Source organism: Carassius auratus, chromosome 37 (assembly GCF_003368295.1).
Source record: "Carassius auratus strain Wakin chromosome 37, ASM336829v1, whole genome shotgun sequence".
NCBI classification, from domain to species: domain Eukaryota; kingdom Metazoa; phylum Chordata; class Actinopteri; order Cypriniformes; family Cyprinidae; genus Carassius; species Carassius auratus.
This window is the reverse complement of record NC_039279.1, coordinates 14648551-14675215: the sequence shown is the minus strand read 5'-3', so window position 1 is coordinate 14675215 and position 26665 is coordinate 14648551. Positions and strand designations below refer to the sequence as shown.

The 26665-nt window shown below is 36.5% G+C and overlaps 2 protein-coding genes across 6 annotated transcripts in view; one reads left to right on the top strand and one right to left on the bottom strand.

Moving 5' to 3' along the window:
- The first annotated feature begins 16978 nt into the window (after positions 1 to 16978).
- nrbf2b (nuclear receptor binding factor 2b) lies at positions 16979 to 20954 on the top strand. Its single transcript, XM_026223008.1, has 4 exons — positions 16979 to 17172; positions 17896 to 17980; positions 18308 to 18348; positions 18442 to 20954. Exons 1-4 carry the CDS (start codon positions 17143 to 17145, stop codon positions 19063 to 19065), a joined length of 780 nt encoding a protein of 259 aa, XP_026078793.1. The 5' UTR covers positions 16979 to 17142; the 3' UTR covers positions 19066 to 20954.
- Positions 20955 to 21074: 120 nt separating this feature from the next.
- Positions 21075 to 26665, bottom strand: part of jmjd1cb (jumonji domain containing 1Cb) — a 130856-nt gene continuing 125265 nt past the window's right edge. For all 5 annotated transcript variants that reach the window (XM_026223003.1, XM_026223004.1, XM_026223005.1 and 2 more), the window contains 4 exons: positions 25157 to 25296; positions 24792 to 24968; positions 22678 to 22809; positions 21075 to 21931 (listed from right to left, as the gene is read on the bottom strand). In XM_026223003.1, the coding sequence (XP_026078788.1) occupies positions 21842 to 21931; positions 22678 to 22809; positions 24792 to 24968; positions 25157 to 25296 (539 nt within the window). In that variant the 3' untranslated portion in view covers positions 21075 to 21841. The remainder of the gene's footprint in view (positions 21932 to 22677; positions 22810 to 24791; positions 24969 to 25156; positions 25297 to 26665) is intronic.

The window sequence follows — 26665 nt, the reverse complement described above, 5'->3', positions numbered from 1 at the left end:
TGTGTGTTTGTGTGCTACTGTATTTATTTTAATTTGACTACCTCTTTGATTTCTGTTGTTTTTATATATTATTGTTATTTAATACATTCTGTTGTTTTATGCATTATGCATTGTAAGTATCATTATTACATACTTAAGTTTTTTAATATGCAACCTTCTATCATAGACTTGTCACAATGTCATCTCTTTTGATTTGGGCGAGTGAGGAACTACCTAGTAACGTCCAAGGAATCACTCTGAACACTTTAGTGACAGCTTAGCAACACCCTAGAAACCACTCAGAACATTTCTGGCTTCAGCAAATACTGGGAAAGTGTTCAGGCCACCTCCAACATCTTGGCGGAGAGTTTTGCACGTGCAAGCACCAGTCATGTTGTCTAAAGAAAATGTAAAAATCCCAAATCCTTCAACACCCCGTTAACAGAAACTCTTTGACATTTTACATAAGCCATTATTTAGACCAAATTTTTATTTTTTACTGTTCTGTTCTTTAATGATGCTAATAATTTGGAAATTAGCAGTGATTGACCAAAAAAAGAGGAAATCTCAGGGATTTCTATTATTTTAGTAATAAGATAATACCCTAACTCTACTCCTAACACTTATGTTTTTGTTTTGCAGGCTTTCTGCAATCAAATGCAAATGTATTTTAGATCAAATTCATTTAAATTGCAATTAGTTACTTAAAAGTATATTTGCACCCACTTAAGTACATTTTTAAATGTAAATTCATAATTAGGCTACTTCTATTATGTTGACAAGCATTTATGGTTAACTAAAATATATGTTAATTAATGTTGTTTATGTAATATTGAATAACACCTTCCATAAATAAAATAGTAGTTAGTTTACTTTAGTATATTAGTCATCAAATCAAAATGAATGCACTTTTTTAAAGCACAACAAAATATATTAAAACAAAGATTTATTATGTATTTTCAAGTGAAACTCTTAGTTTGGCATTATTGCAAAATGCACTTTTTAAAAGTGTACATAAATGGATAGTTCACCCAAAAATGAAAATTCTGTCATTATTTACGCACCCTCATGCCGTTCCAAACCTGTCTGAATTTCTTTCTTCTGCTGTACAAAAGAAGAAGATATTTTAAAGAATGTGGGTAACCAAAGAGTTGTTGGTCCCCATTGACTTGCATGGAAGGGAAATATAATGGGGACCAGTAACTATTTGGTTACAAAAATTCTTCAAAATATCCTCTTTTTGAGTTCATAAAATCATACAGGTTTGGAAGGTGAGTGAGTAAGGTGAGTAAGTGATGACAGAATTTTCAGGTTCACTCTAGTGGCCTTTTATTTCGTTAATATTATGTCATCTGCAAGCAGTCTTTAAAAAATATACTTTTACGATTTGAAGTACACTACGAGTGCACATTCAGAACACTTAAATACACTTTTTTCACAGTGGAACACTTAGAGACCTTTTTGGGAATTTTTAGATTTTAAGCAAGACAACATTTAGCAGCATTACAAAGCCATTTTCGTGGTGGGACCTTGGTAATTTCAGGTTTCACTTACTTTACAGCTCTCGCTTGTAGTCTAATTTGAGTCAGTGTTTGGGAATTCTGAGAATATTTCTGGACTTGGCATGAAACTCAACAACTATCTACCTATGATCCAGTACCTTCCCACTGTCCCAATGCAAGTCTCTCTCTGCGTTTTGAGAGTAAGGTAAAGTCAGGGTAGCAGCGCTGTTGTCCAGGGGAGAAGAAACAAAGGCCCAGTGGCAGGTCTATTCTTCCCCAAAGCTGATACCACCTGCAGGGGCCGGCCTCTCTCCTGAGCGTCCCAGCACCGCTCTCCAAATGATGATTAATCACAGGGGCCGAGGGGGGGCTCGGACCCTGACACGGCCATAATGCTGGTCACCAGAGTCTGGATTGGCCAGCAGCGATCAGTGGGTGGATGTCCACAGAAGATGGATGACCTCGGCGAGGGCTCAGACTCCTGTCATTAACAAGAGAAGAAGAGAAAAAACAGACAACAAAAAGAAAGGCTGCTCGGTGTGAGGGAGACTCAGTTTGTGTGGGAATTAATGAGAGTTTTGACATTAACAAACGTTTAAGACACCCAACTTTCCCAACGCAAAGTAGTCTGAGCCCTGACACTACATGACAGCCGTGAACTTCTGGAAGTTTGAGATCGTTTGCTCTCATCAGCGGAAAGAGGAGCCGCGGCGAGCCGAGATTTTCTCTGACAGTTACAAATGAAGCTGCGATTCATTATTTTCCAGGGAATTCGGTCTTCTGCAGACGAAGATGGAGATGCAGCCGTGGCGTCACTGCCCATTTGGATGGAGATGAATCAAGGCACTTTATCCCAGACGCAGCGCTGACAATCACATCAGCGAGGCTATCGGACTCCCCTCTACTCCTCGTGGACGGATCCGGTGTGGAGCGGAGCGGGTAATAAAGGCTCCTACTGAAACCCCATTAAGCCCAGTCTCCAAAGACCAGCTCATTAGCATAGCGGAATATTCCCCCCGTTTGTGTAATTCTATAAACTCTTATTGCTTCCACTATCCTATTCTTAAATGACACTAATAATGCGGAAAGTTTAGCTGTATAAATGAGAGTGTTCTTGTGCTTTTGCAGCTTGTGTTCATTTTAATCCGGGGTCTGGTTACCTCATTCACAATCCCCCTAATGACCCATCTTTGTTAATTAAGCAGATGAGGATGGGGGTGAGGGTGAGGGAGGGAGGGAGCTGCAGATGCAAGAAAAGCCTTTGTTGTCAAACTGACACCAGTGTCTGCTGTCTGTCAGGAATTAAGGACAGATTAGGTCATAACCACTCTATATGGTGTTTATTACATGATTATACATGTTAAATGGTACATTATTAAGACATTAATGATCCTTTGACATTTAAATGAAAAAAAATCATTATTGTTAGATTTTTATTGCTGAACAATTCACGAACCATCAAGGCCAGATGACACTTTTGTTCCCTCTGCATTTGAAAATGTATGTATTATATAATGGTCTTTAATAAAAACACAGAACTTGTACTTTACTGTGTTTTTGTTCGTTAAGAGTCACATATTGATTCTGGTTGGACATCTGATGACATTTATTCAGCAAATATACAAAAACACTGATAGAGGGCAAATACATGCATCAGATGAGAAGAACTGCACAGATTCTGTCTGTTATTCATATATTTAATTATGTTTCCAACTTCCAATTTACACACACACAAAAAAAACGTCAGCAGATTTTGCTCCCAAATCTGTAAAAAAATGCTGCATTTCTTTGAAATGTGTGATTTTTGTAGCTGCATTTTTTGGGCATGGGTCAAAATATGCTAACAGGAGACCAGGTAAAAATTGAAACTATTGGTTGAACAGATACAGCCATAAGAGGTGCATTTTACACTTTGCATATAGTAGTAGTTATTAACATTAGTGGGTAGAGGGAACAAAAGAGCAAACTGGTTACCTGCAGGTCTGCAGTCTATTTTAGATACTCAGTGTGAGCTCTTCCAGCAGGATTTCAGTAAGTGTGGATCAAAGATCTGGAAGTAGAGGAGAACAAATCTAGTTTAGAGTGCATGTACAATCTTTGTATTCATGTTGCGCTCACAAATTATTGAGAAACGTTTATCGAATGAATAGTTCTGGTCTTTATTGTTTGATACATTATCACATTTCATGATAAAGTGACAGCTTTGACTTGTGCAACATATAGAAGAAGAATAACACTTAGTAGACTTGCTAAATAAAATAGCTTTTAATGAAAATCTGTGCCCTTATTATTTTTACTAGTTGGTAACAATTTTATTAAAATAATAAGCCATTAAGTTCAAGCAAATGAAGGCCCTCTGGCTGATATAATTTCCATTTTCCTTTTATGGTATGACTTCCTGTTGACTCTTGGTTCTCCAAATGCAAATAATATTTGTTTATAACATTTGCAAATAATATTAGGTGTCTTAGACCACACACAGAAAGAAAAAAATATTTATTGTGTTGATGTATTGCAAAACACTTTTACCTCAATAGAGGTGGGATACGGTTAAAGTTAGGGACTGGTTTGTGATGAGGTTAGGTTTAGTGGTGGGTTATGGGATGAGGTAGGGTCCACAAAGTAATTATAGATGTAATTACAGAAATTAATTACAAATGTAATTATGTACAATTATTAAAAAAAATATGAGAACAATAAAAGTACTGAATCAGTTCATCAAATTATTAATTTAAATGTAAAAACAAAGTATTAAATACACTTAATATGAAGTGGTTCCTAATAATTTATTGAATATATATATATATATATATATATATATATATATATATATATATATATATATATATATATATATATGACATTAAATATAATATTAAATATAATGTTTTTTTCAACATTTCATACAATCAACACTTACACCAGTTAGAAATTTTTAACTCAACCTCAACTAAATACATGAATAAATAAGACTTTTTTTATGTGACATAGCTACGATACATAATAGTACACGCAGCTAACCCAAAACCAAACCTTACCCTAACTATACACCATTATTAACATATAGGAAGTATGTTTAGGTAAGTAATATTACTTGATACTTATTTGTGTAATTCCACTGTAATGATGTCACCTTGAAATAAAGTGTAGCAAACAAACAATGAATAATTAATAAATAAATTCCCAAACTGAAAAGAAGAGGTGCATTTGAATAATTTCCTGTATAAATTGCATTTTTTATGTACATTTGCATACCTTTTATAAAAGATTGTGATTGACCCACACCTAATTGCAAAGGTTCCCAGCGCTTTCATTTGGTAATTTCTTAAGGTGTCAGCAAGACAGTGTATGTTCTTGCACTGTAGATTTTTCTTTTATCACACAACATCCTGGCTCTTCCTGTGACGCCCTCAGACTCTCAGTGCATGAATGTCCCTAATACAGTAAAAGTACAGACAGGGCAATTTTGTCTGACATGCGCTGCCATCTTGTTTTGCTCAGGCAGACAAAGAGGGGCTGACTGATGGCTTTGTTTGGCCAGACAAGCTCTTGACAGGCGAGCTCCATATTCAAAGCATCTTCTTCCTGCTCCTCTGCATGGCTCAGGATATAGCTCTGCAGCCCTGCTTTAGCTCGTAGGTTAATGTTCAACCAGGTACAGGAACTGACGTTGTGCTTACGTAGTGGAAGTGTGTCCCCCCCGCGCTCACGGTCATCAGTCTCTCCTGACAGCCAGCTCCACTTAGCTTGTTCTCAGCTTGTAACGCGCCATGTCCAATTAGCTCTCAGGGTGCTTCGTCTTCATCCCTAAAGACTGGAGAAAGACACATCGACCATGATGGAGAAGGCCTTGATTGGACGACAAGATGTCCTGCAGCCACAGTCCAGACTGAGTCAGCTAATCATCAACTTAGTGTCCACCGGTAGAAGTGAAAGTCTGTGGCCTGGACAGGAAGTCTCAAACTGGGCCCTCAGCGCCAGGCCGGGGAGGTGAGAGGCGCTGCTTTTGTCTCTAATGCCCTGTCAGGGAATTTGTGCTGATGAAGACACTGACTGTGTTTCAGCAGGAAATGGAGATGTTGAGCTGTCAATGAAAAGTGAGAGACCTTCTTCAGGAGTCCCGAGCACACAACAACACTTTTATTAGTTGATTTTTATTCAAATTAACAAATTAAGGTTTCTTAAAATGGACTTGAAAGCATGTTTTTTTTTTTTTTTTTTTACTAACTGGATCTTTTATGTCTTTAAATAATGATAACTTAAAGTGTGAAATAATCAAAAATTCTAAAAAAAAATTATAATAATTTGTGTGAAAATGATTTGTATTACATTTTGCTCAAATTAGGCCTGTCATTTCTGATGTGTCTTTTCTACAGTGATTTGCTTCGATAAAGTAAAATAAAGTAAACATAAATAAATAATAATAATAAATGAATTTAGGATTTAAGAATAAGAATAAGAATGAGCTTTATTGCCAGGTATGATTACACATACCAGGAATTTGTTTTGGTGACAGAAGTTCCGCAGTGCAACAGAACACTATGTTATGCTAGCTATGAAATTAGCATTAGCAAGACAAAGGAGATGACTATGATTTAAGAGTCTGTTGTATTTTGTATAGAGTTTAGGAGCTTATTTTCTAAAAGGTCAGAAAAGTGTCCATAGCTGAAAACACATAATCAGGCATTAGCATTTCACAAACCTTCATGTCAGGATGTCAACTTATACCAAGATGTCAATGTCAACTTATATGACTTGAAACCTGGAGACATTTGAAGGCAGTTTTAACAAACATCATGTTTTCATTTTCATATGAAACTTCCCCACATGCCTTCTCACATTGGCTTTCAGTATGACTGGCAAATGTCAAAGAACAAAATCAGTCATGTTTTTAAAATTGTGCATTTTTTTTTCTTTTTCAAAATAAAAGACATTTTTTATGAAATATCTTCTTAGGTTACACAGGGCTATAATAAATGCTATTAAAGGTTCTTTTGCTTTGAAAATCGTGAGTTCAAGTGCGGCTTTCTGTTTACTTGAAAATATACCCTGGTGAAGTTACTCCCAACCCACCCTGAACCTACAATCACAACCAGCTTATAAAGGTTAAAAAAACACAGGAGAATGGATCTGACATCAGCGGTGTGGAAATCGAATACATTTACCACAACTGAGCTATTAGAGAAAAAAAAAAAAATATTGCAGGATAGATTAACATTCAGAAGTGATTATTGGATTGAGTCGAAATAGAATTACTGCTTTTGTCAGTATTGCAACATCTATAAAGATGTCAGTGATTTGGAAAGATCATTACAACCTTAAATTGTCTGCCAGGGATATGAGAATAGGCACTGGCTCATATATTACCCACAGTCCTCCTGTGGCGTGATTGAGCTGTGTCTGCTTTGCTTGTGAGAAAGCATTAATCCTGCTCTAGATGAGGGTAAATTCTTTATGTTTGCTAAATGGATGGAAGCATTACGATCAAGGTCTGTAATGAAAACCAAAGGTGACGTGCATGAAGAAGCCCGGGATGAAACTGTTTTTCAGAGTTCAAGGAATTGCACACAAGTCGTTTTGTTCTCTGTTTGTTTAATATGCACTATCGCGCTTTCTTTCTTACCTTTGCCATTTTCACCATCTTTCGTACCTCTGGTTAAGGTGAGCTTCTGTCGAAGAAGAACACGCCAAAACCTGTGAATTCTCCTTCTCTCAAGTACAACGAGGCAATAAAAGAGGTAATAAAATCAGTAATGCCCTGATGTGGAAACATAGCCTGTAATGATGTTTTTGTATCTCAATCTTCCGTTTCTCACCAATTAAAACAGTTCAAATGAGCTCACCCAGCTGCATCATATTTCTCCATGCAAATGATGGGAATTTGGTTTGTTCTCCAGTGACAGTAAATCTAATAAATACCACAATTTTCTCTCTTTTTTTCCTAAATGATGAAATGCAGGTGCGGAGTAATTGGTGGATTTATCCTTGAGGAAGTGATATGTCTGAAGAGAGCGAGCAAGAGAGAGACGGCGTGAAGGAAATAAGGCTGACGAAACTTGGTGATCAAAGACGGCCTGATATGTGAGACTGCTGGAAAGAGTCCATGTGAAATTTTGGGTGCGGAGAAATCTAGTTTATCTAATTTTGTGAAATAATTTCCATCTTTGATGTGCATTCAGCAGATTGGACAAAATTATGACTAATATCCTTTAAAGGTGTTTTAAATGCATAACTATGTGCATATGAATGAAGCACAAGTACTCTGTAACATGTTTGGTTTATTTTATTCTTTATTTATTTAGTGTTTTACCTTTTCTATGCCAGAAACTGTTTGGTGAACTATATATATTAACTCTCTTTTTGATTCTTTGCAATGCTGGAAGGTAAAAAATAAACTTTTAGTTGGACGATTGTGACATAACTTGAGTATTGGCTGGTTTGACGTTAACTTGGTATACCATATTTTTTAAGCATGTTATTTTGTATATTTAGGATATTTAAAACATTATTCCCATTTTAAAAAACTGTTTTCTAATTCAGTAGATTTTAAAATAAATGTAATTAAAAAAATTGCTAAATTATTATTTGTTTTTTTTTTCTGTGACAAAACAGCAGCATTTTCAGTAGTCTTTAGGCAAGGCAAGGCAAGTTTATTTATATAGCACATTTCATACACAATGGTAATTCAAAGTGCTTTACATAAAAGAAAGTAAAATAATAATGAAGAACAAGAATAAAACAAGCAATTTTAAAACTTTTAAAATTATAAAAAAAATTGACTTATTTAAAATGAATTAAAACAGTTAGAAAATTATTTTACATTAAAAAAAAAAACAGTGAAAATATAGTGCATTACTCTATTTTCACGTGATTTGCCTCTGATGAAATGTTGAAAACAGATTATGTGATGAAGAGCGAGATTAAAAGAACAGCATTTATTTCAAGTAGAAATCTTTTGAAAAATAAATAAATGTAGTTAATGCAGCCTTGATGAAAGAAAATATTGTTGTTTTTATAAAAATAAATGAATAAATCTTACACACACACACACACACACACAAACACACACACACATAATTATATATATATGTATATATGTTTATATATATATATATATATATATATATATATATATATATATATATATATATATATATATATATATATATATATATATATATATATATATATATATATGTATAATATGTATAATTATTATTATTATTATTTTTTTCAGTTTTGGCCTGTCTGGTCACAGAAAACAACCTGTTAGGAGACTGATATTACTGATTTGTTTTAAATCTCACAAGACTACTCAAAGTCTACGGAAGTATCTGACCGTGATCGCCTGTCAATAAACTTCGACGACATACACACCTCGCTGCTGAGCGGGGCTTGTTTTTATCCAAAACAACTGATCGCCATTCAATTTAACCGATATTAGCAGCCAGGGACCAGAGTTGACTAATTTACTCCTACTCTGATGTACAAACATTAGCAACTCTTCTCTTTTTTTAGATCGGACCTGGTAATGTCTTCGCCTCCCACTCGTGTACAGCTAAATGAAAGGCTTCTGTGGCTAAATTTCCCCCTAGTTCCTCCCACTCAAGTCTAACATCATTAGATGTACTTTAGGGCAGATATTGTTTCCTATCAATTCTATTCAAACGAAACGCGAGCTCACAAGCATCGTTATGAGGCAGCTAATAAAATCATACAAGGTGTTTATGCATGCAGGATTCTCAGGAAAGGGTAATCGTGCAGCTTATTAAAAGTGAACTTGCCTACAGCCTTTCAAAGCAGGAGCGACATTGTAGCCCCAGTGAATCAGATGACAGCAGTCGAGCAGCCGAGTCAAAGGTCACGGCTTTGCGTGCATGTTTGTGGAAATGGCATGCTAATGCTCTTGCAAGGCAAACATGCCAATGAACAGAAATGTAAGCTTTTTTACTTTATAGGCATGGTGTTTTAAATGTAAAATGCGCATGGAATATTTGAAAGGAATACTGTGATAAAGGAATCATGAGCCGTGTTATTAGTGTTTGCCAAAGCCAGCATCACTATTAGTCTTGATCATACTGATCTCTTTACCCTAAGTATTCGACTGTGGCATGTTATGTATTTCACACCTTTGTGCTCCAGATATGAATGGGCTTCTGACTTGTTGAGCAGAGGTGTGCTATTGCTTTTCTGATCAGACTTAAAAGTGATTTTTTTTTTATCAGGCAACAATTAAATGAAAAAAAAAAAAAGAGGAGATCTGAGTTTTATCTAGATGGAAAATATCATAGAGACTTGACGTGGGCCAGTAAGCTAACAACTGTTAAATTCTAATTTACAAATAATATTTACATGCAAACATTTTGTTAACACTTGATACTACAGTGTTCATACTACACATATGACATAGAAGCATATTTTATGCATATTTCATACTACACATATAAGCAAAAGATTTTTTTATGTTTTTGATAGAAGCCTCTTCTGCTCACCAAGGATGCATGTATTTATTCGATTAAAAATACAGCAAACTATCAGAATCAGAAAGAGCTTTATTGCCAAGTATTCTTGGGCATTCAAAAAAAAATATTTTTTAGTGACATAAGCTTCCAGTACACAGAGACAAATGCAAATAAATAAGTGTATAAAAATGTGTGCTATAAATGATAATGGAATAGGATTGAGTAAGATGCAGGAATGTTCTAGGATGGAGGGTTAACAAATAAATATAAGGATATTGCACGTTTTTATTGCACAAGTGGGGAACATTTAACTGTTCATGAGGTAGATTGCCTGGGGGAAGAAACTGTTCTTGTGCCTTGCTGTTCTGGTGTTTGCGGCTCTGAAGCGCCGGCCAGATGACAAAAGTTCAAAGATGGGGAAACTTGGATGTGAGGGATCCAGAGTGATTTTCTGAGCCTTTTTCCTCACTCTGGATGTATACATCTATTATTACAAACTATTATTACAATCTTTAATAATTGTAATTATTTTATATAATATATCTATTTTAATATACTTTACAATTTCATTTATTTGTGTGATGACGAAGCTGAATTTTCAGCATCATTAATCCAGTCGTCGGTGTCACATGATACTTCGGAAATCAGTCTAATATACTGATTTAGATCAAGCATCTGTTTTCAGCCCTGATGATAAAAAGAAACTGAGCAGCAAATCAGCATGATCAGATGATTTTATAGCAGGAATAATGGACTTTTTCAAATATATCCAAAAAGAGAACAAGAAAACAATTGTTTATAAATTGTACTTATATTTCAGATGTCTCTGTTTTTTAAAGCCTTTGTGGGCATATGAGATTCGTTTAAAAATTCCACACTTAAGTAAATACTGTGACACATTTTTTTATATTATAGTATGCATGACAAAAAAAACGTAAACAATGTTCCGCCATGCAGATGTGATTCAGTAATCTACTGCAGCATCAGGAAAATCCCATCAGTTGTGTTTGCTGAGGTCCATTGGCAGATTTCTCAGCAGTGACCGTGGGAGGCCGGCTAGTGTGGGGATTTCCTCCTGTCTCCCACTCGACCAGCAACTCTCTCTCCCTCTGTCTGTCTCCTTATCTGGCCTGCTTCTCCTCATCCTGCTCAGTGTGAACCACAACAAGGTTTCTAACGCCTGTTCTTTCATCTTATTGCAACTGTACTGCTATCACGGATGTAGAAATGGACGCGTTTCTTGAAATCAGGTCAACTGTGTCAGGAAACTGATCTCAGACACTCGCCTGCATCTATTATTAGAGACGTTCCACAGTTTCTTGAATTTTCACTACTTGTAGAGCCACAATATGTAAAATCAATATACATATTTATAAAAATAAAGCTGAGAATGAATTTGACTTGTATTGTAAACGTCCACAACGTACAAATTTTGTTGATGCTACGGTGTGAACACACACTGTGCTTTCAAGGCTTCGTGCAATGCACTGGATATCCTCAATCCGAGAGTAAAAGTGATGATTTCCTTCACTCTTCTGAATGCTTTGACACAGCTTAAACGAAACGCATCCATCTATTCAGTCAATGAGGAAAATTTTCATATTCATATTTCTAATATTTCATTATCACTGCTACAGTCAGTAGAGTTATGACTGCAATAATACCAATAGCTCTGTGAATGAATCTTTTTCAAGTGCAATATGAAAAAGCTGTTTATGGAGTCATTAACCTTAGAAGTGATATTAAGTAGAGGAAGATTTTTCCCCAGACAAAAAAAAAAGGAAGAATGATAACTTCGACTGACAGGCTTTAAATATAATGATATTATTAATTTGCAAGGTTGAGATTTGTGAAAATCGCAATTTGTCAAATTTCAGACCCAGAGGAGGACTAAATGATTCATCTTGGTTGATTATCTCATATTGCCAAATAACTCACAAGTCAGTTAGGTTGGCCAATGACAAACACGAGATGTTTCCATTGTTTCAGTTCTGTAGATATGATGCCCTTTTTGTGAAAGAAAATATAGTTTTGTGGAAACAAAAGGCACTTACATAGACGTTCAGCTCTAGATCAGAATAGACGTTCAGTGAGCAGTTTGTAAACATCGACATTTAGAGGAGATCTTGATGATTGTTGTTTCATGAATTTGATGGTAAAATTATAATGAATAAGGATGATTGCATAAATGTGTTTAATAAAATAATGTTATGATGAAAATGTGGGTCTTTTAATAGCTTGAGGTCAACACTTGATGTCACGCTGTATTGTGGTTTGTGCCTTACAACGGTTGTGTTGACAATACAGCACATATTTTATCCATTAATTATTCTTCTTATTAAAAAAATGGCTCAATGGAGTTGTGTCAGGCCATTCATAACTGTCTGTCAGACCCTATTAACATCCCCCCAGTGACCCCTGACCTTCACACAGCTGTACAGTCTTGTTTAAGTATAAAAATAGATTCATTCTGAGGACAGACTTCATTTATTGTTTCTGACCCCAACCCAATAATAAGAATTATGAACAATGAATGTCTGAAAAACTTTTTTCCTGAATGGTCAATTTTCAGATATGTGCTTCCATGAAATCTCTGCTTTCAGACTAGTGGAAAGAAAACCCCCAAAATGCACATCTTCTTTCGCCTGTAGAGTAAAATTAGGATACAGGTCTTTAAAGAAGTAGTTCACCCAAAAATGAAAACATCCAAGATGTAGATGAGTTTGTTTCTTCATTGGTACGGCTTTGGGAAACTTTACATGCATTACATAACGTGGATGCTTTCAACAGCTGTTTGGACTCTCAATTTTGACGGCACCCATTCACAACAGAGGATCCATTGGTGATCTAGTCTGATTAAAAAAACTAAATCATGTGTATTTTGATTGGCCTGTGGAGGGTGGAGAACATTTTCATTTTCAATTTTCAGACTTCACAGTTTTATTTCTAACTACATTCTGAGGGATTTCGCTGCAGGGTTTGTTGTTTATATTGTTGTTATTTGCCTGATTTACATTACATCTTATTCCTAAAAACACAGTGAACATTTTTACTTGATGTTGACAGTATTTTCGAACATCCGAAATCCCTTCCGTTCAAAAACCTTCAACTTTAATATGTCAGCAAAATGAAACAAGAATTTTGAACATGGTTTTTTAACCAACGTTTTGATTTCTCTTCTGTGAATGTATGCAAATAGATGTATATTTAATTATACAGAGCTTGATTTTCATATTTAAACCAAACATTTCAGAAAACGTGATAAAGACCAATCATCTTAATGCAGTGTAATTTATCAGATTTACCCTTCACCTGTGGTGTTTTGCCTTATCGCTGGTGTTTTTCAGGACTTGATTCTCATCTGCTGTATATCCAGTTCTACTCACTTGAGAAAGCTGAACACCTGACAGCGGTGAGAGCTGTCTGCTAGTTTAACATGTGTAAGAATATTTGTCAGGCACATTAGCTCACTGTGGGGTTCCCATTGTGTGTGAGGGGGCGGCCTTCAAAACCCCCATCACATTCCCTTTCTGTCTTTTAGGGCGCTCTGTGTAGGAGGCTATGTGGGATTCCCCATACAACAGCTCAAAAAGCAGATAGGAATGAACCTGCCTCTGCTCGTCGACAGAATACCCGCTCTAAGCAGAATCCTTCGGGCCAGGACAAAGAGAGCAGCCGAGGAGCGGCAGTCAGTCTGTCAGACTCGGGAAGAGAGTGGGCTGCAGCATTCTGCCTCCTGAGTAGCCGGGGGTCTTCTATAGCTTGGCTGGCTCATCATTACTTTTCAGGCCAGACTTCAGCCAGGTGAAAGAGGTGACAGGCCGTCCTCCTACACGCAGATTCCAGTGGACGCTGGGCACGCTCTCTCACAGTTGTGCTGACAGAAGAAGAGCGGCAGGAAGTGCAGGGACTGCCACACACATAATAAAGCTTACTAGAATACTGAATACCACACACTATGTACAGTATATAGCCTATGGTAACACTTGAGATAACTACTGTAATTTTGCAATTATGTGTCAACTACCAGTCATTAGATTATAAGTAGGCTGTCTTCTTAATATCTGCTAACAATTTATTCTGACAGTCCCAAACAAACATTCTATGTAGGTACTGTAAGTAACTTTGTAAGTACATGTCAGCTAACCCAAACCCTAAGCTAAGAGTAATTTCATAACTACTTAGTTAGTAGACTGTCTAAAGTAGACTATCGAAATAAAGTGTAGTCACACCGACAAAGGTTTTAACGTTTACAGTAGGCTTTATTTCACAAGCAGTAGTATTTGACAGTGTAGTCACATGACCTCTACAGTAAATTATAATAAGCATCTTAACAGAATCTTTTTTCTTTTTTTTTAATCCAATTTTTGCATTAAACATTTTTTATTTTTAAGATTTTAAGATATTATATTTTTTTATGTTTTTTAAAAAATCTTGTATGCTCATCAAGGGCAAAAATTGCGAAATAAATTGTTTTCTATTGTTTTTTTTTTATTTATTAATTTGTTTCTGTGAATTGCATTCAGAAAAGGTGTTCCGAATACACATATTATACACGAATATGTTATGAAGGATGAATGCTCATCTGAACATAAAACATCACACAGCTAATATCCGGCTCAGAAGACATCATTCATGTACTAAATAAAGGCTCGGTCACACAAATGTCAAGTTAGCAGCATGTGAAACAGGTTCACAATGAATCCCACACATACACGGCAGTTAGGAGCGCTTTGAAGGAGAAAAGCAGGCTAACTTTGCACCTCAGAGGTCAGAACAAAGGAAAATCTGTTCCAGTGGCCTGCTGTACATGAACGGACAGACTTTTTTCAATGAGTTATGACTCGATTCACATTTGTCCGTTGTCTCAAAGGACACCCACAGTGTTCCAGCGACTGCCTTCTGATACAGTACACAAAACACAGAGAGCTATTCAGTGTCCCTGCTAAATATGGATTATTTACAACACGGCTAAGTCAGGAATCACATACTGTACATTATATTTGCAAAATACAGTTTTGATGAAGAACTCAGTTTTTAAATGTCTGGTGAAATGTGATGAATGAGAGCTCTTTAATATGTCGATTGATTCTCTTGGACAGCAAATGTTTTTTGTCTCCGATTAGTAACCTCACATCTCTTCTGTTGAGTTTCTGGGGAGACCTCAACAGCATCTCAAAGCTTGCTCAGATCTGGCGAGACACCGAGATATTTCAATATAACACGAACAAATATTCTGATCAAATTCTTGCCAGACCAATGATTTGACCTATGCTACTCATTTGTGTCTTTTTCTATTTCTCCTGAGGAATTTTTTGAGAGCCAGGCGAGACAATGAAACAACACTGAACTAAACTGAACTGAACAATGACGCTATTGTCTTCTGTAGAGCTGCTTTACAACTAAAAGTGAAGCTGTTTAATAACAGTAACAATTTTTTTTTCCTATTTATTACAGTGAAAGGGCGGACTTTAGGCTGAGGTTGTATCTGATCCAGTTCTGTTCTCTATTAGTAGTAACTGAAGCACATTCGGATAAAGCAAGTGGCACTTGACAACAAAAACAAAGTACTTGAGCTGATGACGTCGTCGGTTAATAAGTGCACTCTTTGAATGGTCTAAATATTATGCTGTGCAGGGAATCTCCAACCGCTGGACAGAAAAACACTGCCTGTGTCTCTGATGTATGCATACGATCTAGATCCAGTGCTTTTCACATTACTCTGAGTGACACATAACACACATCCAGGGTTATCAAATAGCCCTTAAATGTTATATTGGGACCCAGTTTATATTAAATGTCTTACTACTATGTACTAACATTTAAATGCATACTTTACAATGCACTTAATGTTTACCTGCTCGTTTTTACATTATAGTGACATGTTAAAAATGACCAAGTAATTACATCTATACACTGTAAAATAAGCAAATAAATAAAAACTACATAAATTAAATTAAATTAAATTAAATTAAATTAAATTAAATTAAATTAAATTAAATTAAATTAAATTAAATTAAATTAAATTAAATTAAATTAAATTAAATTAAATGTGTGCATTTAGCAGACGCTTTTATCCAAAGCGACTTACAGTGCATTCAGGATATCAGTTTTTACCTATCATGTGTTCCCGGGGATTATATTATATATTAGTATATTTTAGAAGAAAATACAGTTTCAGTTTTGCTACTCCAAAATTTTGCTAATTTTTCATTTTTAATTCAGTGTGTTACTTGCTGTTTCTTTGTAATAATTTGTGAAATTTGCTATTAATGTCTTTTATTTCTTATGTTGGTCTTTTTTATTGAAATAACAAACATTTACAAACGAAAAGAAATGGGGACAGCATAAGATAATCAAATAAAAAGGCATTGAACGAGAGATGGCATTAATGCATTTGTATATTAAAATAAATATATTTTTATACACTATAGTAATTTATACTGTATGTTTAAATTGTCTGTACATATGTATTAAAATATATTCATATTTATACCAAAATAACAATGTGTTATAGTTAACAGGGACAAAAATATATGCAAAGAACAGGGGGGTGGGGGTGGGGGGGGTTACTAATATCTGTGTTGCTTTGCTGTTATGTTGCTATTTTAAAGGACACTTTCACATCATGTATTTAACATTGTAAAAACATTTGAAAGGAATACTGTTACGCTTAGTTTATATAGGCTAACATATATGATACTCCAAGGCACTTCATTTTATTGGTACAGGTGAAAAACAAACAAACAAACAAACAAACAAACAAAACTCCTTTGCACTCTTATATATAAGGTACAAAGTCCAAACACGATAATCTTTATTTGTTAGTAGTTATTGAAATTGTAGGACAAAAGCGCCCTCTAGTGGTGAGGCAACACCACAGCATCCGAGAACAGATTTTGAATATGGTTTCATGTAATAAGACACGTTTAATACTAAATAATGCCACTATTTATGAATGGGATATGATTTTGCGTGATTTACTAAATAGAAATGACGAAAAGTAAAGCGTTGTCACGTCACGCACGTCGCTGTGGTGGTGTGACGCGGCGGTGACGTCGCGCCGGGGGAAGTTGTTTTTGCTCGACTCTTGTAAGAGTTGATCAGTTACCGGTGAACCCAGAGTCCCTGGTCCCGGAATAAAGACAATAATGTGCCGATGAATCTCTCTTGTAGCTGAGGCTGTGGTTGATGAAGGAATGGAGGTGCTGGACAGTCCTCTCAATCTCGTAAGTGCCTGTTTACAAGTCACATTAGCATGCTAGTTGCTGTTAGCTTAGCCGCATTTCTTCTCTGAATTAAAACAAAAAAATAATAAAGCTGTGAAAAGAATTACCCGGGGCTTTAATTCACTTAACCGTGACGTGAAGACTCTGTATAATCCGTGTGCTATTTTAATGTAGTCTGTTTTAGTGAGCCTCCATATGTTTGTTAGTTTACTGCTGACAGCTGATCACCTTTAAACAAACACACACACACACACACACACACACACTGACTCGATTGATTATTTCCTAAGCTGAGAAATAGAGAGCAGAAGGATATGTTTACTGTGAAGTTATGATTAAATATAATATTAAATATTTCTAGATACATTTCAGTGAAAGTGGTGTCCAAATGATTATGAAAATGTACTTTAGATAAAAATGTTACAAAGTACACTTAAGTGGCCTTTTTAAAATGTTATATAATGCAGTTCTGTAGTTTTTTTTAATTTACTTTAATGATTTGAAGAGACAAGTACACATGCAATTAAGTGCACTTCTTTTTCACAAGGATCAATGGAAGCAAGAACACCTGACCATCTGTACAAAGAGTTCACATGATCCACGGGCTGTCAGATGTTCAGTGTGGTCTCAGATCCCTCTGTAAACACTGAACGCTGACTGTGTGTCATTGAGTCTCTGCTCTGTGTTGACAAACTCATAATGAAATAATGTCGTCTCTTTCAGGCCCATCAACAGTGCAGGAAAGCAGAGCGCTTGCTGGCTGCTGGAAAATTTGAAGATGCCATCTCCTGCCACAGAAAAGCTGCAGGTTGGTTTCAGTTTTAAGCTCTGTTTAGACTCTAATGGTTTCTCACGGGGCCATCTGTGAGGTGTGAGAATGTGATTGTGACATGATTGTCAGGTGTAAACAAAATGTGTTATTGCCTGGACAGATAATTAATTCATATTTATTTGAATAATAAGAAAACAATATCCTATTTGTTATTTATGTAAATATTCTAGTTAAATACATGCACTATATTTTAAATGGTTTTCTGTTTTGTATTTGATCTCTAAAAGTCGTTTAATGGATGTCATTTAAATTAGCAGAAATGTGTGTGCTTTCATAACTTAACATAACGTAATGTCTCCACAGAACTTCTCAAGGAGGCCATGAAGCTCACCGAGTGTGAACAGGTATGCCTATACGTCCCTCATTGTCCTGCATTTTCTTTATATTATTATTTACTGTGGATAAAGTTGACTCAGAGATGTTTCTTTCCTGCGTAGGCTCGCCTGTCACTGGAGCTTCAGAGGGACAGTCACATCAAGCAGCAGAGGCTGATTGAGGAGCAATGGAAGCGAGCCAAGCGAGAGGACAAGCCCAGAACACTCCAGCAGGTCCAAGCCACCGACCAAACGCCACGCCGCCACCTACAGCCGGGCGGAACCGGCATGGACGTCTCCCAACCCTCTGAACGCGAGTACGACACCTGGTTGTACCTCCTGAAAAACAAAGGCACTGTTCCAGAGCCCTGCGCAGGCAGTAAAGCCCAGAAAGATGACAAAACCCGTCTGGAAGAGCAGCAGACCACCATCATCGACCTACGCAACCTAGTGGACCGACTGGTGTCCGAAAATGAGCAGCTGAAACGGGAGAACGAGCAGCTACGGACGGAGAACGCACGGCTGAAGAAGGAACTCTATGCTGATGCCGACTTCGTGGAGCGGTCAGAGCTGTGGGTGCTTCCGCAGACGGCCGAGGAGCGCAAGGCCAAGGACATTCCCATCCCACAGCTCCCTCCGCTGGAGATGCCCACTCAGGAGATCCCTCTGGAAGACCTGCCCGGCCTGGAGCTTCCTGAGGACATCCAGCAGGAACTGCAGGAGCTTTTGGACGGGGAGAAGCTGTGACCACGCACACTCAAAACACACACCAAAGGGAGACGTTGATCGCCATCGTGTGCTAGCGAACACACACAGAGGAAGCACATTCACAGTGAAGCAGCCCAGCGGCGGAAATGACCATTCACATGAGCGCCCTACTCAACTTCTTAGTGGCGCCCTGTAGCGATTGGATATACAAAGAAAGAAAACAACGCTTTTTGAAGTACGTGTGCCTTTTTGAACATTTGTAACCTGTTTTTTTTTGTTGTTGTTATGAAGCACGTGTGAAAAGGGACATCTGAGATTCTGTTGAACATTATGTTATCAGCAGGTGAATTTGCCTCTTGCAAAATCCCACTTTGAATCGAAAACTATTTCCTACATAGACACTGTGAACTACTTTTATAATGTGTGAGTGTGTGTGTGTGAGGGTTTTGTGCAGTATCTGTTGATGTTGTGCTTCTACAGTTTTAAGTTGTCCATCAACAGTGTAGATTTAGGGAAGATTCATCAATGCAATTTAGGTCTGCGTTCTGTTTCCATAAACTGATAACCAGCTTGCAGCACTTGTTTTGCCTTATTGCAGTTAGTACGAAGTCATCTCTGGACGATTTGTAGCAACCTGTAAAACGAAAACAGCTTTGGTTTATTTCTATAGGATAAGGGATTTTGAACATGAGTGTGAGACTACTGCATTGGGAACGATAAGCAATAATCATGTCAAGTGCTACAGAATCACTCATTCATTTAATTTAGTTGTTTCTCGTCACCGCTCACTTCTCCGCTGTGTCATACTTCAGACACAATGCCAAGAGCATTGGAATAGACACGTCCTAAAAGCTTGGCTCTTTGGACCTGTGTGGATGAACTGAGGATGTTGTTCGTTGTTTTGAAGCTTTGTTTGTCCTGTACTCATCAATCAAGAACTGTGTGGATCACGGTGTTAATATTTTCAGGTAACTGATTGCACAATCATACCTTGCTCTAACAATAAACCAGGTCCTCACACTAATCAAAAGCATACCAACATGTGCCAGACGAGCCTGGGAAGACATATGGCTTATATCTGTGTCATGAAGAGGGAACCAAACTCACATTTTGCTCTTTTTATTATTATTATTTTGTTTTAGTTCAATGTTTAATTACTGGTTTACCACAGTAATCAGGGTGCATCAAATTATTATTTGTTTTATTTTTACATTTTGGTTTGTGATGTAATAATCAATGGAAATCATATGATGACATTTTTTTTGATGCATGAATGGCTGTTCTACAGTAGCTGTACGTATATATGATTAAGATATTGAAAACAAGATTTATGTATAATTCATTTGTGAGTTTCTTGTTCTGACAAGCATTAAAGATTTTAACAAGTGGCAGCATAAATCTGTTTTGAGGTGTTGTACAGTTGTTCAACTGCTTGTACGCTATTTCTAATACAATATATTGAAAGTACAGTACTATAGTACAGATAGATCTTATAAGAGCTACATTCCTTATTATAAAAAAGTTTGAATTTGTTTTCAATGGAATATAGCATGTCATGTGAACGTAAACCTCCCATAGTTCATGTTAACTGGCCACTAATGCAAACAAGTTGAAATTTGTCAGATAAAAAAAATCTTTAAAAAAAATTTTTTAAAGAAAGGGTTGTATAAATCATTAAACTATAAGATTCTTAATCAGAGAGACTGAGAGAATGGTAGTGACTCTGCGAATGTGAATGACAACGTGTTCCGCAAATCTAGAATTAAATTTTCTCAATAGGACACTAGTTTGTGAAAATGCTTAACATTGTGTACTATACTAAACAAGCACTAAAACTGAGTGTTTGGTTATTGGTTAACATTATTCTTGGTGACATCACCCGAGAAGGAAAGTAGTTTCAGAGGTTAAGCACAATTTGATTACAAGAATATATATATATATATATATATATATATATATATATATATATATATATGGCCAAACATGGAACATATGTCCTATGGATCTGAACCTTTCATCTTGTCAAAAAGGCAAAAGGCAGGCAGATATTTAATAAATCCATTTTAATGGAAAATGTAAAACCCCTTTGAACTTCAATGTACAAAGCATGTAACACTTGCGCTTTAAAATTTGAAATTGAAGCAAGCCATGTTTAAAAAAATACATCAGTGAATGTATATATGTATATATTTACACAGCATAGTACAATTTGCTTTTTCCATTGAACTTCAAAAGTTCGCCATAGTAAATCTGAACATAAAAAGGAAGAAACAAGACAATCTTTTCTTGAATAAATTACAACTTTTTTTTGTAAATGTCTCCATTTTACAGTGAATACTTTTTAATAAAATGCTGAAGTGTTATTCATTAAGTCTTTCTTTACATAATAGAGCTTTACAATGTTTACAATTGTTTGGCAGTTCTTTTTCTCAAAAGATATGGCATGAGGACACGAGAGCGGATCTCTCTCACAGTAAGTCTCCAAAGTAGTGAGCGCCATCAGAAATCCAACAGCACACTGTACAAGTTACATTTACATTTGATCGAGAACAGAGCGTAGAACTAAAAATAAATATGATTCTCCACTGAGACTATACAGTATGATAGAACAAAAGGGGAACGAAACCAAACAGACAAACAAACACTAGATTCTCTTTCGATTTGTGGCGTGTCAATCACAGTCATCCTGATGCGCTATACTGCTGTGGTGTCAGTAACAAATAAATACAGTTTACTGGTGGGGTTTTCTGCTTGGCACTGGAGGTTTGCGGCTTGAGCGTTAGTGTGCATATTTGGGGGAACGTGTCAACGAGTGTCATGAGTTGGTCTCCTCCTCTTCCTCTGCGCAGCACCTCTTTAATGTCCCCACAGCATCCTTCACGCAGTGGTAAAAGATGTTCTTGACCTGAGAGAAACAGCAGGCTGTTAGAATCAGAGAGAGACATCTGAAATGGCATGGCAACTGATGAATGTCCATAAATACTCAGATTCACTCGAAAAATATTGAAATATTCAAGTCATGTTGCACATATTTATTGAAACTGAATTAGGAACTAATATATCAATACATAAATTAGACATCGATTGCTATTGGATTTAGCAAATAAAATATATTTAAAAAAAATAAATGACATTACTGTGGCAATACAAGTAAAATCTGAATGTGTTAAATATAATTTTGACAAATAATTTTGAATCAATTAATTAATCAAATGCACTGAAAATGAATCAACTTAATGAATGTTTGTATGAAAAAAAAGACTTAATTGTAAGGCCAAAATTCATTGGGACTTTTATTTTGAAATCTATTTGCTTCACTACTTCCAGCTGCTCATTCAGAAAGATGAGGGAGATAAAATGTGCACTCTTGCAACCACCTACAAAATATTACAGTAAAGATCATAAAGGAAACTGTAATAAATCATCAGTAGTGGATCATAAGCAATCTATTGTCATACAGTAACTGCTCTGAAACCATGTGCCTGTAGCACGTGAAACAGCACTGCATCTTCAAACATCCAGCGCTCAAACAAACAGACTCCATGTTTGTGTAACAACCTACAGAGCAACAAATCATGTGATCATGTGATGAGACACGTGACCCAGCTTAGGCCTTTATACTCCAATAAATGTTGACACTGTGAACTCTACCTGTAGCTTATCTTCATAGTTGATTTCCTCTTTGGAGGATCTGAGTTCCTGGGTTAAGTGGAATGAATGCACCACATGTTCCGGAGAGACAAAGTCATTGATCACCTGGACGCAGCTGTGCAGGTTCTGCACCTGTACAAATGAGAGACACACAAATCTTCAGAGTGCACAGTGATGTGACAGATATCAGAAAGATGATAGTGCTCTGGAACTTCAGCAGCTCAGCTAGTTCAGAAAGAGGAAGTTTGCCTGTGATTGTGATTTTGCTGAAAATCTGTATTACACAATCTACTACATGCTTTCAGTCACCTGATTGATGTGTTTTAAAGGGGTCATATGATGCAATTTCAATTGTTCCTTTCTCTTTGGAGTGTTATAAGCCCTTGGTCTGTAAAGTTGCAAAGACTCAAGCCCAAAGGGATATTTTTTATAAAAGTTAAGACCACTGATCTATAATATAGAACTGGATTGCTCATGACGTCATTAAAGTGAAGTAAAGTAATCCCTAGTGTGTGTAACAGTTCCATTGAATTAATAGGAATTGGTATGATTTTAATGAGAAAACATCACCTAACAAGTCAGCGTTTATAAATATGAAGTATCTCTGTACAATATTACAATGCAAAAACCCTAAGCATGTAAACGGTTATTTTTTAAATGTTGGGAATTTCCCCTACTTATTAAAAAGCTATGTTCATTACAGAAGTGAGCATCATGAACATGATAAACATCAGATGACACGACCTCAACACATGTAACAAACTACAAAGTGTTCGTTCTGAAATCTGAATTTATTCAGAGAAATTTATTCACCTACACAATTTAAATATATCGCTTATCCTGCCCCAAAAGACCATAAACACTGCAGATAACATCTGACGTAAACATTACTTTATTACACATAACATAAAAACGAGTCCCATTTGCTTCAAATCGAGTTATTTTAGGACAGCGGTTTGAATGTTACTCAATGGTGCTCTCTGCTGGTGGGGATTAGTAAGATGTCGGATTGAACACTTCCGGTGGCTTCACTTTCTATTGGCAGTTTAGAAAGCTATGAGCGATGTCATTATAATCTGTAACTATGTCCCCACTGGATGCAACAAATGTCTTGTTTGTAATGGGTTTTATTGTTTTTGTCTTGTTGCGCTGGTGTTCTGACTGGGACACAGCATCACAGTACAGTAAGGGCGTAACATTTCCGTCACACTTGAGGCTTTCGGCCAATCACAACGCACTGGGCAGCCAGCCGATCTGCGTACACCTCGCTTTTCAGAATGATGAGCTTTGTAAAAAACAAAGCGTTTCAAAAGGTGGGGCATAGAGGAGAAACAATAATGTACAGTATATAGAAAATAATGTGTTTTAAACTTAACTTTATGTGATCATCCATTAATTCTTTTTTAGACAAATCATGTTAAAATCAAAATGATATATACAGGATTCTGAGGAACTTTTTTTTTCATCTCTTAATCATGATCTCTAGCTAAGAAAGCTAAACATTTAAATATCAGATTACTAAGATATTACTGGGAGATTTAGAGTGACAACCTATATTTATATGCATTTTATATGTTATATTGTTAAAAAGATCTCACTGATTTACATTACAAACTGTCAGAATTTCATCGTACTTTTTGTCCAAATAACTGCACCGATACTATCTTTTGCTCAGTGTCGGCCTCTGAATAAATGTTGGTGTATCAAATATGATACTCTACACATATGAAACCCTTTATTCTTCTTCTTCTTCTTCTTCTTCTTCTTCTTATTTTTTTGTCTAATGATTCAATAAACCATTTAATCAGGTTTTTCTATTTCTGACTATTATTTAATATGTCTGGCTTTAAAGTTAAAGCATTAGCATTTTTTGGGGGGTGTTTTATATAATTCAATGATACTCAGACAAAGTCTGGCTTTAATGTTTTAACGATGTTTAGCAACAGTGCTAACAAAACAGTGAGTTTTGCTGATTTCCATGTCTATAATGTGCTTGTTCTTGGTCTGAATAATCAATAACACAACATATGCCCCAGAATGTAGTATATATCATGATTGGCCATGTGATACGAGTGGTTTCAGCAACTGCAGAAGAGGAAGGAGTGTAATGAGACCTGGTGCAGAGCTCCAGCAGGGATCAGGACTGAATCACCCAGAAACTGCACCACAGTCCAGCCCTGAACAGCGTATTCTTCCAGCAGCCGCTGACGCAGCTTACGGTTCAAGTACCATCTGGGGTCCCGGATTGGGTCGTGATCCACTGGGCTCTCCACGCCCTGCTCTTTCGCCAACTGCAATGTCCAAACACACACAAACACGGAGTTAAAAAAACAGCACATGCCCAAAAGATCTGCACACTCCAGAAAAACATAAGAAATGAATCCTTTAAAACCTCCTTGCAAAAGGTTTTATGAGGACACCCACTCAGAGAGCGCGAGCGTCACTGCAGTGATCAGTGGAGAAATCAAATCAAAATAACCTTGTGCAGGAACTCTTTAATCTTCTCGCCGTCTTTGCTGGTGTAGATGTGCCACAAAGCTCCGGGAGTCTCGCTGGAGTCCTTTAATCTTTTCTTCACGTTGTCATCCAGATCTTCCTCCTCCAGCCTCTTCAGCACTCCTGTATGTTTGGCACAGACACATTCATGTGGTTACACAGCAAACACGTCACACAGTCAGCTTCATTTATTATAAAGGCAGGGAGCGCCATCCTCTTATGAAGACAGAATGGTGTTTAAAAATTAATGCAGAGGAGTGTGCGTGGGAGTCTGGCTTTTATATATTATTTTATATATTATGTCTGCCCATGAGACCCTGGATAAAAATAGAAAGGCCATTACAGTAGGGAGGAGCAGCTTTTGGCATGGCACAAAATTATATGAAAATATGCATGAGAATAGATGCAAAAAAGCATTGTTCAGGAATTGTCATGGTTGTGATTTTGCAACCATCAGCACTTTGACACATTTGCATGTCAACATCATTTACACATCATTATTCAGCAACTAGACCCGTGTTGAACATCAGTGTGAATTACACCTGTACATAAAACCATGATCCGCACTCTTCTTCTTTTTGTGTTTTATTTTACACTAATCACCAGTAGGACAGAAAACAAATGTGACAGGACTTAAAACAAGCATCAAAATATGCCAATATTTTTCAGAATATAAAGGGTAGTGGGAAATTGAGTACGGGGGGTGGTGGGGGTCGGAAAGGACCACGAGCAATGATTCAAACTCGGGTGTCCCCTATATTTCTTATTTTTAAGTCATCCCTTCAACAACTTTATTTTCCTTTTCTTTTTTTAAAGAACAAAGTTTCCCACTGTCTTGGAAAACTGGTATTTATGAGGAAGCCTAATTTTTGGAAAGTGTGAATTCTATTCCTGGAAAAATCATGTAAATCCATAAAGTCTTAAAAAGCCATGGGCATATTAATAATGAATTTACATTCTTCTACTTTGGCCAAGCTCTAAGATGTTTTGCTGGGTAAAATGTATTACAAAAAACATATTCTTCATTCTTTTCCAGTAAATCATAAACAAAGGGAAACAAAGGTCATTGGACTTACGAACATTGTTGAGGACAACTGGAATAAAAAGGTAAAGAACCAGAGACCTGTGTAACTTTAGATGTAACATCACACCCACATTGTTATCTATTGTAGCAGACATCCATTAGAGGATTGTAGATGATCAGAGAGAGCACAGTGGTCATGTAAAACTACAAATGATTTTTAGTTAATACCATAATAATATATCATATGTGAAATTCCTCCATGTTTTTACATTTTCATTCTCCCGAGTGGAGAGAAAAGCTCTTTTAGTGCTGCTATGGCTAGGTATTGGCAGGGAAAACTCCTTCCAGATGCATCTTTTACATTTCATGGTGGAAACTATGTTCTGTTTTTTGTCCTCTTGAGCTCCAAGGTTTATGGAACATTTCTCTAGCAGAAGACTTTCCCCTCCGTCTCTTTCTCTATCACGG